General features: G+C 35.1%; 2 protein-coding genes across 3 annotated transcripts; both read right to left on the bottom strand.

The window, feature by feature from the left end:
* Window positions 1-2,414: 2,414 nt before the first annotated feature.
* On the bottom strand, window positions 2,415-4,969 carry LOC149398805 (RNA-binding (RRM/RBD/RNP motifs) family protein). Of its 2 annotated transcripts, XM_089615669.1 has the most exons (6): window positions 4,815-4,969; window positions 4,547-4,587; window positions 3,949-4,112; window positions 3,758-3,866; window positions 3,501-3,670; window positions 2,415-3,201 (listed from the first exon to the last, which is right to left on the bottom strand). In XM_089615669.1, the coding sequence occupies exons 1-6, from the start codon at window positions 4,874-4,876 to the stop codon at window positions 2,689-2,691; spliced, it is 1,059 nt and encodes a 352-aa protein (XP_089471795.1). In that variant the 5' UTR covers window positions 4,877-4,969; the 3' UTR covers window positions 2,415-2,688. The 2 variants fall into 2 exon arrangements, with proteins under 2 accessions (XP_089471795.1, XP_089471796.1); XM_089615670.1 differs by lacking the exon at window positions 4,547-4,587.
* A 414-nt stretch (window positions 4,970-5,383) lies between these two features.
* Window positions 5,384-11,063, bottom strand: LOC149398804 (golgin). Its single transcript, XM_089614676.1, has 12 exons — window positions 10,949-11,063; window positions 10,734-10,856; window positions 10,548-10,634; window positions 10,355-10,441; window positions 9,790-10,278; window positions 8,709-9,164; window positions 8,558-8,619; window positions 8,022-8,100; window positions 7,586-7,665; window positions 7,209-7,470; window positions 6,992-7,045; window positions 5,384-5,395 (listed from the first exon to the last, which is right to left on the bottom strand). The coding sequence occupies exons 1-12, from the start codon at window positions 11,012-11,014 to the stop codon at window positions 5,384-5,386; spliced, it is 1,857 nt and encodes a 618-aa protein (XP_089470802.1). The 5' UTR covers window positions 11,015-11,063.
* Between the last annotated feature and the right edge of the window lie 3,868 nt (window positions 11,064-14,931).

The raw sequence follows: 14,931 nt of genomic DNA, 5'->3' as shown, positions 1-14,931 counted from the left end.
TTATCCACATAACACACAAGTTATTTGTGGAATTAAAAAATTTATGAAGTGAAATTTGCAATAAAAAGATAAGGATTGGCCCAAGCCCAAACCCGAGACCGAAACATTCCCGAAACCCGAGCCCGGCTCGGCTTGGCTCGGCGGCGGCGCGCGTGTGTATGAGGTTAAGAGATAACCCACCCACACTCTTCTCTCATGCACTTGCATATCCACTAAAGAAAGATGATAGTATATAAACACAACACAACACACTTACCCAACTTATGTGGGACTCTTGAAATTCACTTAATTTACACATAACAAATGTGTTCTTTAAGCATACTTTGAGCATCAATTTCTCATTCATTATAGCTCCGATTTTGGCAAACTTATAATCGATATTATACCATATTCCGCAAGGAAGAATAATACGAAGGAATTAGCAAATTCTTTTGAGCGGACCCCACTCAAATCTTTGCCTAAAGTCAGTAGCCCATTTGATAATAAATACACTTTATTATCCAGTACTCTCTCTAAAATTCCAACAATCTCCCACATGAATGAAATTGCATGACGACAAAAAAAGACTCGACACAACTCAATATGGTGATCGGTTCTATGGTCAATATCAGTATATGACAGGTAGACAAAGTCCTTGAACCTTCCCTCGTTGATATATGTCATGTTTACGGACTACTCAGTAGACGCGATGTCCTTGAACTGTTAGTCGTTTGTATATAAACGATAAGCATATATCTCGCTGATATCTTCCTGCCACAGGTTTTAGTTCTCATGATTATGTTCATTTCGGCCTTGAACATGCGCCTGGTTCTGTAAGAGTTTCTAAAGAATTAAGTCACATTAATTCTCTTTCGAAGCGGCCCCACTTCTCTCTCACATAGGTGATTCTTACGCTAAAGAGTAATCCCGCATTACTCGTTCGGAATCTCAAAGACCCGATTTCAAAGAATCATTAAAATCACAATGCTAAGCCTCGTACGTGTTCCCCCCCCCCCCCCCCCCCCCCCCCCCCCCAGTGACCTCACTTCGTCCTAGCAGTTTGTCTATCATTCTAGAGACTCCATTATCGTTCTTTGCAAATTTGTCTAGAATTTTATCAATATAGTGTGATTGACTCAAAACAAGTCCATTTGATGTTCTTTTAATCTTGATCCCCAAGGTAACATCAGCTAATCCCAAATCTTTCATATCAAACATCGAGTTCAATATATCTTTTGTGGACTTAATCATGCTTTCATTACTTCCAACAATAAGCATATTATCTACATATAAATGTCTATGATATTCCATGTTCTGTGCTATGACATTCCTTTTCTTACATTTTTTTTTTTTTGTTTTTGTGCTATGATATTCTATGTTTTCTACAAATGTGGACCAATAAAGCTATGAATTTAACATTATAAGGGTTCGATATTTATAACTATTTTCTTGTAAACAATTCTAGTAATTTAGCAGTGCGGGATATGTTTAGTGTAATGTTGTGTTTTGAGTCTTGATAAAAATATCCATCTATGTATTTCTTGTTCCCAACTCCTAGATCTAAGCACCAATTCACCAGAATTTTAATTTAACCCGTGTCAAACAAAATTAAATAAGGATTATTCCACAAGTCATTCTAGATAAATTTGAACCAAAATCCAATAAGTCCATTTTAATCTAAAAGCATATAACTAATCTTGTGACAAAAGTTTAACCATATCATTCTTTCTATTCTAAAGAGCAAGACCATTCAAGGTGAATTTTCACGTCCGCATGTATAAATTCTAAACCTTAATTGTTTACCTTCAAAATAACACAAGTAGATAAAAAAAAATTTCATCATATATTGTTTAATAAGTTAATTACTTCCCACCTCATATAGAAAGACATTACAATATCAAAATATTCACACACTGTCGAGAAGATTACCAAATTATTTACACTTACAAAATAAGTACTCCCAAAAACTTATTAGCAAGTACAAACAACTGTTGGTGATAGTTCTCTCGTACATGATAAAATATTCACACACTAATGAAAAGATTAGCAAAAGTATATACACTTGCACAATAAATACTCCCGAAAAGTACAAAGAATTGTTGGTGATAGATATCTCGCTCATAATTTTCTTTCACAAAGATAAGACATATTTCAGCTCCGTATTTCCTCATTTTTCTTTTTCACACACACGTTATAAAAATAAAAATAAAAAAAATAAAAAATCCTATACAACGGATTTGATTTTATCAAAAAATCAATTACATTTGAAGTATATCTAAGAAAAACCTTAACAAAGATGTAACATGTGGTCTCAACTCTACTATAGTTGACAAACTTCCTAGCTTCACATGTGATTAGTTGAAGGAAAAAAAAAAAAAACAGGAATTTCAACATACTTAGAGACCAAACTAAAAGTAGGATATAGCAAAGACATCTAACAAAAAAGGGTACCCCAATCAAACACTATGTTTTCCAATAAAAACTAAGAGAAACACCAAACCACTAAAGCCACAAAAAATGTATCTAAGAACCAAACAATTGTCACTCTCATAAGAGATTAGTCTAAAAACAAACACAGAACTGCCTATCGGTTGTGCTCGAGGAACCAAAAAACAAAAAAACCCTAGAGGAAACATGTGTCAAACTTAAAAAGGCAAAAAAAAAAGCTTCTTCGGGCTTCAAACTTTTTTTTTTTTTTTTCCGATCTATCTATCTTGCATATGGGTGATAACGACTATTGGCTCCACTATAGCCTCCTCTTCCATAGATCCCACCACCGCCGGATCCGTTGTTGTAGCTCGGCCCGGGACCCGAGTCATAACCATAGTCTGGACCTCCGCGGCCAAACCCACCAAAACCGCCCGGCCCATATCCCCCGCCAAACTCGGGCCCACCATAAGGCCCATAGTATCGACTAGAATACTCAAAAGACTCTCGACCCACTAAGCTATTCCCTGGATAGCCTCTGTAGGGCCCGCCAAACTCGCTACTACCGCTATCGTACCCGTACCCACTACCGCCACCGAACCTGGAATCGAAACCCGGGCCCGGGTTGGTGGTCCTATACGGGCCGGGACCCGGGCCGTAGCTTGGGAAAGGACTATTGTACCCTCTGTCGAAAGGACTATCGTTGAAAGAACGGTCCCTAGAGTAGCTTCTACTGAACGGAGGAACAGGTGGCGGGTTCGAGGCTCTCTTTGGTTCGGCTTTCTTCACTTCCACCTATACAACAAAGCAACTTAGTCAACCTAGACACCGACCCAATAGACCCCATCTATTCTATATTCTATTCTACAGTCTTTCCCGAGAACGTAAAAAAAAAAAAAAAAAAAATTTACTATTTAGCGACTTCTATACCATTAAAACACCGATCCAATCGAGCCATCTATTCCATTATATTCTATCTATCATGGTGTGTATGCATTTCTCGGGATCGGCTAAGCTCGTCTAAGAAGACTTGATGAACAAAAATTGGTTTTTTTAAATACTATTTGGTGACTTCTATACCATTCAAACAGTACCTGAATACCATCCATGTCTACCATGTTTCCCTTGGATAACAGTTCATCCACAGCTTCTTCGCTGTCGAATATTACGAAACCAAAGCCACGGGAGCGATTGGTCTCGCGATCTCGGATGATCTGGTGCTCCACAACTTTCCCGTATTCCGAGAACACACTCTTCAGTTCGTCTGGAAACCAAAGAAACAGGAAAAAAATAAGAAAATAGATAAATAAAAATATACTAAAGAATCCCAAACTGTATTAAGAGGCGTTACCATCGGTAACAGTAGATGGAATTCCACCGACAAAAAGCTTCTTGGTTTTGAAATCCTTTGCTCCTTGGCCTTGGCCTTGGCCTTTTGGGATGGTTCTCTTTATCTCAACCTGTCAATTTATTTTATTAATTTAAGAAAAAAAAATCGAAACTACGTTCGTCGAAAGTCACAAAATAGGTGAAACACTTCACCTGTTTCCCATCGATGATATGACTATCCTCGATAACCTTGTCGACCACCGTCGGATCGGCGTATGTGATGAAGCCAAAACCTCTCGGCTGACCCGAGAACCGGTCCTTCATGATCACTGAGTCCACAATCTCGCCATACTTTCCAAAGTGCTTGTTGAACGTAACTAGAGCCGAAAAACAAATCAAAACAAGAAAGAACACAAAAAAAATTCAGACTTCTCTATTGGATATGAGGCAAACTGAATTCAAACTTGAACCTAAGATCTAATTAAATAAATAAATAAATAAAAAACTGTTTTTAAAACACTATATTTTCTGTTTCCGCTCGTATGAACTACACTGTATTCGATAATGCTCAAACGATGCTATAAAAAGGCCAAAATATTACAGCTAGCTACACTGGAGCTGAGATTGAAGACTGTATGACTAAATTGATTCGTTTATATAAACTAAACAGAAACTAAAACTTAAAGGACGCTTTTTTTTTTTTTTTGCAGTACTATCAAATTGCTGTTTGATCGCACAAGAGAATCCAAACCTCGTAGAATTTTCTGCACACGCTAGATTTTTTTTTCTTTCTTTCTTACTTAATACTAACCGTAATTCGTATCTTTAGCTAACCCTCCAATGAAAATCTTCCTGAAATCATTAATAAAAAAAAGCAAATCCAAAATTAGGCCTCGAACAACACCTATAATTGACAGAGCCAAAACAACAATCCCTGATCTTTTTTTTTTTCTTTTCTAGAACTGTATCAGATCAAAACTGTACTTCTTTTCTGTTCTACTCGCAAATTAGCAATAAAGCAATAAAGCGTTAAAGCACAGAAACGAATAGCGAGAGAGAGATAGATTAGGAAAACGAACCCGGGACTAGCTCCGTCGCCGGAGCGATGATGATGATCGGTCTTCGATTTCGAGACATTCATCTTCGGATTCGTTCAAAGTGCGAGATTTTGAGAGAGGATAGACGAAGAAGAAAGTTAGGGTTTGTGTATATCGATCGATTTATGTGACTGTGAGTGCACGAGGGTGTATATATTTATATTTATTTATAAACAACAACAAAATATGTGGTAAATAAGGAATTGTCGATTTTGCCACCAATAACATATATTCAATATGAATGACAAAATAAAGCTTTTTTTTTATGCTTGAAAAAATAAGGAATAAAAATATAATATAGTTTTCATTCTAATCTAGGAATAATCCTGGAAAACCAAAACAAAACATAATTATAATTCTATCGATCGATATATGTGACTGTGGGTGTATATATTTATATTTATTTATAAACAAAAAAAATATGTGGTAAATAAGGAATTGTCGATTTTGCCACCAATAACATATATTCAATATGAATGACAAAATAAAGCTTTTTTTTTTTATGCTTGAAAAAATAAGGGATAAAAATATAATATAGTTTTCATTCTAATCTAGGAATAATCCTGGAAAACCAAAACAAAACATAATTATAATTCTATTTTTTGCTCCCGCCACAAAACTATATTAGAATTTTATTTTGGTACTACTCATAGAACGCATAACTACGCAATGGTCACGGATTTTATAAAATATATTTTTGTTTTAATTTTTTTTTATCTACGATATCGGAATTATTCGGAATGGAGTGTACTGATTTAGCCAGAATTATGCTCATGTTTATCTACGAATGTAATTTTGGTTGAATATGACCAACAACATATGAAATTTGGTTTCTACATGAAAATCAAAATAGTAGAAATTTAAAAAATATGACTCGTTAAAGTACTCTTAATGTCTGAAAAATTGCGTCCACGCACAAAAATAAATAAATTGTTTCTTGTTTGGTCGCATGTGGTGACAATAGAATCAATTTTTTTTTTTCTCAACCAATTTAGCCTTCGGGAATCCTTTGGTTCAGTTATATTTTTCCAATTTCGTACACTATTCGGATGGAAACCAAATTTCATGCGTTATTGGTCATATTTTGCCAAATTTATATTAATGAAATAAGGTAAAATACAACTTTCTATGGGAGATAAGGTATTACCAATAACACACTTAAACTTATGAGATTAGGAATGATAATCACACATTAGATTAGACTAGTGATTTCATTGTTGGTGGATAAATCCGAACAATCAAGTCATATATAACACACACAAAAACCTATTATTAGAAGTTCGTATCTTTGAAGATAAAAAAATTAAAAAATAAATATAAAAGATCGTATCATGAATATAAATGATGGTTATTCACCTTAGAGAAGCAAGTAAACAAATACATAACACAGTCTAAAACTAAAATTCAAGACAATGAATGAAAATAAAAACAAACAAAATGTTTTGGAGACAAGTACACTCAACAATGCATATTTCAAAACATCTTCTCTTTTTTTCTTTTATTTTCTTCTTTTTCTTGAGGCACAATAAAAACTTAGATTCATCAATCGAAACAATGGTTAGGTCCATCGTGTGCAAACTTTCGGCATGTAAAAGCCATAAAGGCGCTCTTGAAAATCGAGCTATCATATATATGGCTCTTCGAAATTGCACTAAAAAGATTGGTGGTTAAATCTAAATAACCAAAGGTTCATCGACCATATATTGATCAATCTATGTTGAAAAAATCTTGTGATACTCCCATATTCAGATAGTGGATGACGACTAGTTCGACTCCAATACGACGGAAAAATCAACGATCCATCAAAACAAACAACCACCACCAAAAAGCACAAGCTAAAGCTAAAAAAAAAAAAAAAAAGCATACCCTCATGTCATGTTCTAATCTATATATTGTTACTTTGGCAAGCTATTATTAATATACCACCATCATATTAATAAGGTTCATTTGGCATAAGTGACTCGAGGATTTGTCGGGTAGTTACGTTTCAGCCTCTAAACTTGTTTTTCTTGGCATTTTCACCCACCTAATTAATCTCTATCCGACATATAATTTATTTCTTATTAGCTCTTTAATCAATATCTGTCTGCTCGTATGATTACATCATTACAAACAAAATTGTTGCCACTAAATCTGTCTAAAACTCCAACAGAATATACCTCTTTCGATGCAGGCCGATTTTTCGAAACCGCCGATCGGGTCATCGGATTCACCTTCATCTCGAAATTAGATAAAATAGAAGCCGTTTATCATTCTTATCAGCAGAGCTCCTGAAATGTTTTTAATCTACAAGAAAAGAGAAAGCGGGTTTTGAGACCAGAGATCACAAACACTCAGAATAATCAAAAGGAAAAAAAAAAAAAAGAGACAAAAAACATGCCTTTTCAAAAGCACTTTCGGGTTGTACGGGAAAAGTTTTTTCTGTTCTAGGCTTTCAACAGAAGCCAAGAGCGATAGCAAACAGTCTTTGGCTTCCCTATAGGCCTTCTTTCCTAAAGGCCGAGATTGATCTGTGAGAGCCTTATCACCTGCGAATGAAATGTGTTTTCTTTTCTCGAGCGACGATTTATTTGTTCTTTTTCCGTCCACCGAGAACTCTAAAAATAAGTGCCACGAATCACAGACTGCACGCAAGCTCCTAAAGTAAAAAATATAAATATATAATAAAAATAAATAAACACTTGACAACACTATAGAAATCATAGTAAATCAACAATATAACGAAGAAAAAAAAAATCATGGAAACTCCAAACCTCAAAAGATATTCTGCACAACTTGTTCCTGTATCCTTTGAGATAAGATAGTCCAGAAGCACTTGATGATCGTAGTGTAACTGAAAATACACGACCAAAATACCTCCCGTATTCAGCGAGATAGGAAAAAGGATGTTTCATAGTTAGAAAATATCTTTTACTCTTCTCATGGGCATTAGTTTACAAATTTTGAAATCACAGCACAGCGTAAAACTGAAACGTATTTTTTATGTCAAAAAACAATCTGTAAATAGTCACTTGCCTTTAAGATATGAGAGCAAATCTTTGAAATGATTGAATGTATAAACACACACCTATATATACATGTAGTTTTTCTCGTGCCCCACTAAACATTTAACATAAGCTATTGGCCAAAAAAATGTATATACTAAATATATATAATTTTTCATCCTCGGTACTGATATGGAGTACTTGCCTCTGCAAGAAAAAGATGAAACATGTGGACATGGTTTAATAGATTTGAAACATGAAAAAGAACGTCGTCCTTCTTGAACCTGCAAAGGTAAAAAAGAATTGAAATACAAATAAATCAACAAAAATCTAGGCATTTGCGCAAATGGTCCCTGAACTTTTACGATTGTGTCATTTTAGTCCCTAACCTATTGATTTAGCTTCATTTTTGTCATTTTCGAATTAATTTTATAAATTAAACTAATTTAATAGTATTTTAACCCTAAAAAAGTTATAGAATTTAGGTTTTTAGGGCATTAATTTCTTTTAATGATACTTTTTAAAATTAAAAACAAGTTATTCTAGTTTGTAAATGTGTTTTAAGTTGTTTAGGTATTAAATTTCATTTAAAAAATAAATAAATAAATAAAAAACCTATTTTCTTCGTAAAGGACCAAAATGCTACCAAATCATTCGGTTAGGGACAATTTGCACCAAAAATCCTAAAATATAAAACCAAGTACCAACAATCATAGTTTTTTATTTTTTTGTTGGGCTTACTCTTCATTTCTAGGGATAGGGAGGCAGAGCAGTTGCAAGAGCATTTTAAACAACAAATCGTCCTGTGATTAGAAAACAAATTTACCTATGAAAACATGAATGAAGAAGTATCGAGAAGAGAAATTGACAGGAAATTTTTTATCCGACAAACCTCATGTATGTACAGTTGGAGAAAGGCCAAGGAAAAATTTACACATTTTGGCAAGTAGTTTTCGCTATCCACCAGAAAATCAGCAGAAAGTTGCCACTGAATCCAGTTCTTTAGTTCCATCAAACATCTCTTCTTTCCACAGCACTCAGACTCTACACAAGCACATTTAAAAGGCGTACCGGTTTTCGAGATCATCAGGCCGAGGCAACACCTCAGGAAAACGAAAACTGCTCGCCGATGAATATGAAGCGAAGATAGACCGTTCACTTCTTCTTCTTCGTCGCCGTGAAAACTCGCTAGAAAAGGAGAGCCTTCAAGGCTGTCGTTCTGAGCCAACTCGAGCGAAGTAATGGGTCGTCTCAAAAGCTCGCCAAAGTGCTGTAGGAGAATTTGCAACCACGACTCATGAATGGAACAGTCCAGAGAAGTTCGGTAACTGATTCTCATCATGAGCACCTGAGAAGATACGCGAGACGTAATTCCGTGGGGTATTATAGTTCATAAACGTGTTTTTTGCGTAAAAAATGTTTTAAAATTTATGGAAGATTCCGAGGAACTTGGATACTAAGGATAGTATAATAATAAATAGCTTGTTAGGGGTAGAAACTTTCTGGTGGGAAAGCGCGGACCTCTCGAAAGTCCGATATCGACAATTTCGTTTACATTTCAATTGATCCAAAAAAAAATATATATATTTGATACGACGAACTAACGAATTTTTGTAATAATGAAAATATCAAAGATACAATTACAAGGGTAGAGACCTCGAACATTCAAGAATCCCGTGCACTCTATATTTTTTATGATCCTCTTCTGTAGTAATCCCTCTTATTTACTGCCTAGTTTAACTTCTTAAGTATTCTATATTAACCCCTTACTTATCTATTTAACATCATAGTTCTCATCTATGCTCCTAACAAAAATTTCTTAGTTGAAGCTTAAGTCACTAAAACAGAATCACTGCAATCCAATCAAGACTAACAAAATCTACTTTCACATAAATATATAATAGTAAAAGACTAACGAAATCTATTCCACAAACACAAAGCCAAGTAATGAAATAGGGCTAAAGATGACCCACCAAAATCTTGTGTCTGAAATATTGACTACCTTCTTGCTTGTGAGGACACCAAATCAACATCTTCGGGATAAGGGCAATTACGAAAGAGAAATCTTCCACTGCGTCACTATGATCCGCAAAGGAACATAGTAACTGAATAACGTTCCCCATAAACGTAAATCTCTCTGAGGAGTCATTTCGAGCACCGAAAAGGTTGTCAAGCGAATCCCAAGGCACGTTCGAAAGACAAGAAGAGACAGAATCACAGTACACACTCATGAGCCAATCATCATCATCGTGATTGATCACCGGGTTTTTAAGTATGCAGCGAAAAACTCGGGCCATACCACTCGCTACCGACCAATCAGCGGTTTTCAGACGATCTCTTAATGCGGAAACAAAGCTCGAAACAATCCGATCGGAATCTTCGTCGCCGTTTTCAGAAGAGGAAATAATCGCCGAATCAACGGAGACACACAAGAATCGCATGAATGCCTTCCAGTTTTTCCCCTAAAACTTTGATTGAAAATGAGATACTGTATCGTGTTTCGAATCAAACAGTGAATAACGCCGGATTTTTCCTTACATTTTCGGCCACAAATTCCGATACAGCGACGAGGACATTCCCGGCCAAGTGTTGAATAAATTGACTGTTGATCATCATCAAACAGACCTGTAAAACCGCACTTAAAATGTCAACCAATATATATATATTTTTTAAATGGTGAAAGATAACAGGGCAAATTCTGGAGAAAAATAAATGAAATTACACGAATTACCAAATCGAGTGTGATTTTGGAAAGACAATGAAGTTCCTCGGAATTTGATCTGATTTCACTCTCGCAATCCATTCTCGTCTCTAAACCCTGTTTGATTTTATCACAAAGCTTTATATAGCGCTATATACATACACAAACGAACACACACAGATATATATATATAGAGAGAGAGAGAGAGAGAGAGACATCGAAATCGTCAGAAACTGAATCAAGTTCCTTGATCATGAGTTGAACTTTTCGAAAGACCTGAGAAAGAGCCAAAAGAATCTCTCTCTCCTTCTCTTTGCTCAGCGAAGCAACACCGATGTTCTAAGTAACCAAAAAAAGCAGCGAAAATTCAGTTGAACGAGTAAACGGAGAGAATGTAAGCGAGTGGTGTTTGGTTGGTTCGAGAGTCTTACTCTGTGAAGACGAAGAGAATCGTCGACGGACCGCCATAGCCAACGCAGATTCCGAGCTTCGGACATTTTTCGAAAGCCGTTGTAGCGCCAAAACGCTGCGTTAGATGCAAATAAAACAATAATGGCCTTTTGGTTTAGATTAAAAAGATCGATTTTTGTTTTTAGAATAAACTAAATAATTAATGACATTTTTGGCCCCTCGTCTTAGACCTCTTTAACACATTGGTCCCTGATTAAAAAAACTTGCAATCTTGACCCATTGTGATAGTCATTTTTTCACTTTCAGTCCTTCTGTTAAAAAAATCGTCAAAACAGATGAAAAATGGATCATGTGCGTATCACGTGCCTTTTAAATGAGGACAAAATCGTAATTTAATAATAAATTAAAAAACAAATCATATTACAATTAAAATTAATAAAATAAAAATAAATAAAAATAAGAATTCTAAAAATAAAAACAAATCATCTTCTTCTTCTTCTTCAGTCACGCACCATCAACTGAGCTCGACAAAACAAGGGTCTTTACCTCGTTCGGCACTTTACCTCGGTGAAAAACAAGGGTCTTTATCATCCCCACAACTTCGCCGTTGTACGTGACAGGCCTATCCTTCCCCGTAGTTTTCCATTACCCGAATTCAGTGGCCCTCTTCATTCTCGTCCCAGACGAGTATTTCCTCTCTCTCGGGCAAAAGAAGTACCATGTTAGGTCTCTACTCTTCAAACAAGATTTTCCTGAAAAAGGGCAAAAAAGTGAAAATGAACTCGAGTTAACTCACAAACTAGATCAAGAAGACATACAAAATTCAAAAACAAAAGAGGAACAAATGGATTAATTACCAGGAAGATCACATGGGTCGTACTTGTAAATATCAAGCTCTGACACGGCTTCAACAGAAAAGGTTTTACCCAAAACCTTTCTCTTCAGATAGAACTTAACGAGCTCAACATCAGTCGGATGAAATCGAAAACCCGGTGTCAACATTAAAGTTTTCCCCATCAAAATTACAAGATCTAGAAACAAAACCCCCCCTCTTTACACAAACCCAAAAACTCAATCGAGACTCTGAATTTCTTCGCAATCGGCGTAAGAATCAAAACCCATTTTCTTTACACGCCCCAACACAAACTATATACGAAAGTAAAAAAAAAACTGCTTCCAAAACAATATGATCCTCTCAAAAGTCACAACAATACAATCACAGACGAATAACTAAAAAAAGGAAAAACAAAACCTAGTTCGTCAAGTCCAGTGCCGAAACATAATCCTCAAAGAACACCAGAGCCCCTCGGTTCATCAAAAAGAAATATTGAGCACAGAGAACAACGAACGATGGAGAGAGGGAGATAATGAAAATTTCTTCGAAAGTGTCTGTGTGAACGATGGCGTGAGCGCAGAGAATGACTTGACGAACTAGGTCGGCGGGCTCGGAGACGGCGGCGAACTCGGCGGCGGAGCTTGGCGATGGGTGAAGCGAGGTCAGAAATTCGCGCCGGAGATGAGGTCGCCGTGGCGGCGGAGCAGGAGAAAGGCGTGGGGTTGGGGTTGGGGATAGGGTTAGGGTTAGGATTGTGGATGCATTTGAGTGTTATGAGGAGCGGAGTTTTGTGGGCGTTGTTGGTTCGGAGGTGGAAGAGAGAAGAGTTGGGGTTTGTGCGAGAAGAAGGTTGTGATTGTGGTGGCTCTGACGGCCATGGTTGCAGAGGAAGCTTCCATTGGAGAGAGAGAGAGAGAGAGAGAGAGAGAGAGAGAGAGTATAAACATATATGAAAATATTGGATTAATTTATTGGATATTCAAAATTCCAAATTAATAATTTTCCAAATTAATTCAATCAAACGTGAAAAAAAAAAAGAAGTCAATATTGAAATGCCGTACCCTCCACAATTCGCACATGTGACTTGCACGTGATGAGTATCCGTCAATTTTGACAGAAAAATTAACAGAAGTACCAAATATGAAAATTGACTGATCATAATGGACCAAGATTGCAAGTTTTTTTAATCAGGGACCAATGTGTTAAAGATGTCTAAGACGAGGGGCCAAAAATGTCATTAATTCTAAACTAAACTGTTTATCTAGTATTTGGAAAACTGTTTTTACAAAAAAACTTCAAAAGCAATCTACATGAGTTGAAAAAGTTATGATTCCTAACTTTTAGAAAAAGTGTTTTGAGTTGACTATACAAATTACTGTAATATCCTCGTACATGAGACAGAAGAGAGTTTTATTTTTTAAGAACATATTTATTTTAATCTTTTTACTATAATATATTTATTTTACCAATCGCTAAATCAATTTTTGTTACCAGTAACAACTGTTTTATAAACAGTTTACCAAACACCTGTCAGTTAAAAAAAAACAGTTTTTTTCAAAAATTAAATCTAAAAGTATTTTAAAAAAAAAACAAAGTATGCCAAACGATGTCAATACTAATTCATTACCTTAATATTATCAAAGAATTTGTTGCAAGTTGCAATTAGTCATTCCCCAAATTTAATTGCCCCTAATATTATTCTCAAAAAGAATAAAAAATGAAAAATTGCCCCTACTATTATTAGGATTTTTTAGTTTATTAGTAGATGGTATTTTCGTCACTAAATTATTTTATATCTAAATTATTTTATATCTAATAAAATAAAACAATCTTCTATTACATCAAAATTATCTGTTCCATAATCCGTACTTATAATTAAAACAAATCTATTCGATACCTTTGCTCGTTTTTTAGTCACCTCAGATATATCCAAAGAAAACGATTGTTTGATATACTATTGTTGCAGAACGAACGATCAAATCGTTGATAGTTTGAATTGAATAACATAAACTATATTTCACCAAAACTTTAATTTCTTAACGAATGTCATTAAACTATCTCATTTCCCTATCGAATTCACATTTTTATTATCATTTCTCTGTCTAATACACGAATATCAATCGACGTTTTTTTAGTTCAAATTTGTAAGTATATGGCATTTCGATAAACCCTAGACTCCTTCTTCTTCCAACCATGATGTTAAAAAAAAACTCGCACCCTTGATATTTACCTTCCCGCATTGTCTAGATTTGCCTTATCGACACCCATTACAGCACTATAATCGCCCTTGTCTTTGAGAGATGAAGCTTTGTTGTTTGTTTCATCTGTTGGGACACCAAATTATTCGATGCATTATACAAATGCAACTTTGTATTAACTTATTTTCAATCTACGATATTTCCTTCACTTTAAGTTGATGTATGGCAAAGGTATTGTGTGTTCGAACTCGGATCCTCTGTCCCTTTTTGATATCTCTCTTAGTGTCCCTCCAATCAAAATAAGTCATGTCATCATTTTATTCAATTAATAGTTTATATTTACTTACAAATAAATTAAAATGATTACATTGGCTTATTATTTCTACAATTATTTAGCAAAATAGTCAACTCAAACCTTTAAAATTGCTAAATAGCCAAGGTTTTGTAAATACTAAGTAAATAGCCAGATATCATTTAATACACTCATAAATTTACAAAAACGCCCAAATGATTCCCGCCCATAAGTCACAGCAGTTGACTTTAAAAAAAACGTGATTCCGAGATTTGAGGGGAGTAATAACTGCAAATTTAAAAACCGATCAACTCACAACCTCTTATCTCACGGCAATTAAGAAAAAAAAAAAGATTTCTCCCAAAAAAAATGTCTCCAAAAAAAAAATTTCCAACTCGCGTCACTTTTTTCGACGAACTGCATCCATCTTCTCCGACTACCGATTTCGGCGAGGGGATCTCAAACATGTATGCATGTGTAATTTATTCCGATTGTAACTCGTATTTACTAATGTTCAACATCGATTTACACATTAAAACATGGAAAAGTGTTTTTTTAGGAATCGGTTTTGAAATAAGATGGTATTGCTTATTCTTCTTCCTCTGTGTAATGAATCAATGGATTTTTGTTCATTTATCCGAAAAATTTCACAAAACCCTAATCTTCACAATATATTTT

The sequence above is a fragment of the Urtica dioica genome, chromosome 5 (genome assembly GCF_054948205.1).
Source record: "Urtica dioica subsp. dioica isolate 48M chromosome 5, U.dioica_male_clone48M_v1_H2, whole genome shotgun sequence".
NCBI lineage: Eukaryota > Viridiplantae > Streptophyta > Magnoliopsida > Rosales > Urticaceae > Urtica > Urtica dioica.
The sequence above is the reverse complement of the archived record's forward strand: the minus strand, read 5'-3'. Positions and strand labels throughout refer to the sequence as shown.

Excerpts from the sequence above, each read along its gene's own strand:
- LOC149398805 (XM_089615669.1), bottom strand. The coding sequence starts at position 4,876 with ATGAATGTCTCGAAATCGAAGACCGATCATCATCATCGCTCCGGCGAC. Across the intron at positions 4,588-4,814 it reads GGCGACGGAGCTAGTCCCGG|GAAGATTTTCATTGGAGGGT; the intron begins GTTCGTTTTCCT and ends TAATGATTTCAG. Across the intron at positions 3,671-3,757 it reads TCCATCTACTGTTACCGATG|ACGAACTGAAGAGTGTGTTC; the intron begins GTAACGCCTCTT and ends TTTGGTTTCCAG.
- LOC149398804 (XM_089614676.1), bottom strand. The coding sequence starts at position 11,014 with ATGTCCGAAGCTCGGAATCTGCGTTGGCTATGGCGGTCCGTCGACGAT. Across the intron at positions 10,635-10,733 it reads CAGTTTCTGACGATTTCGAT|GGTTTAGAGACGAGAATGGA; the intron begins GTCTCTCTCTCT and ends AAAATCAAACAG. Across the intron at positions 9,165-9,789 it reads ATTTCAGACACAAGATTTTG|GTGCTCATGATGAGAATCAG; the intron begins GTGGGTCATCTT and ends GTATCTTCTCAG.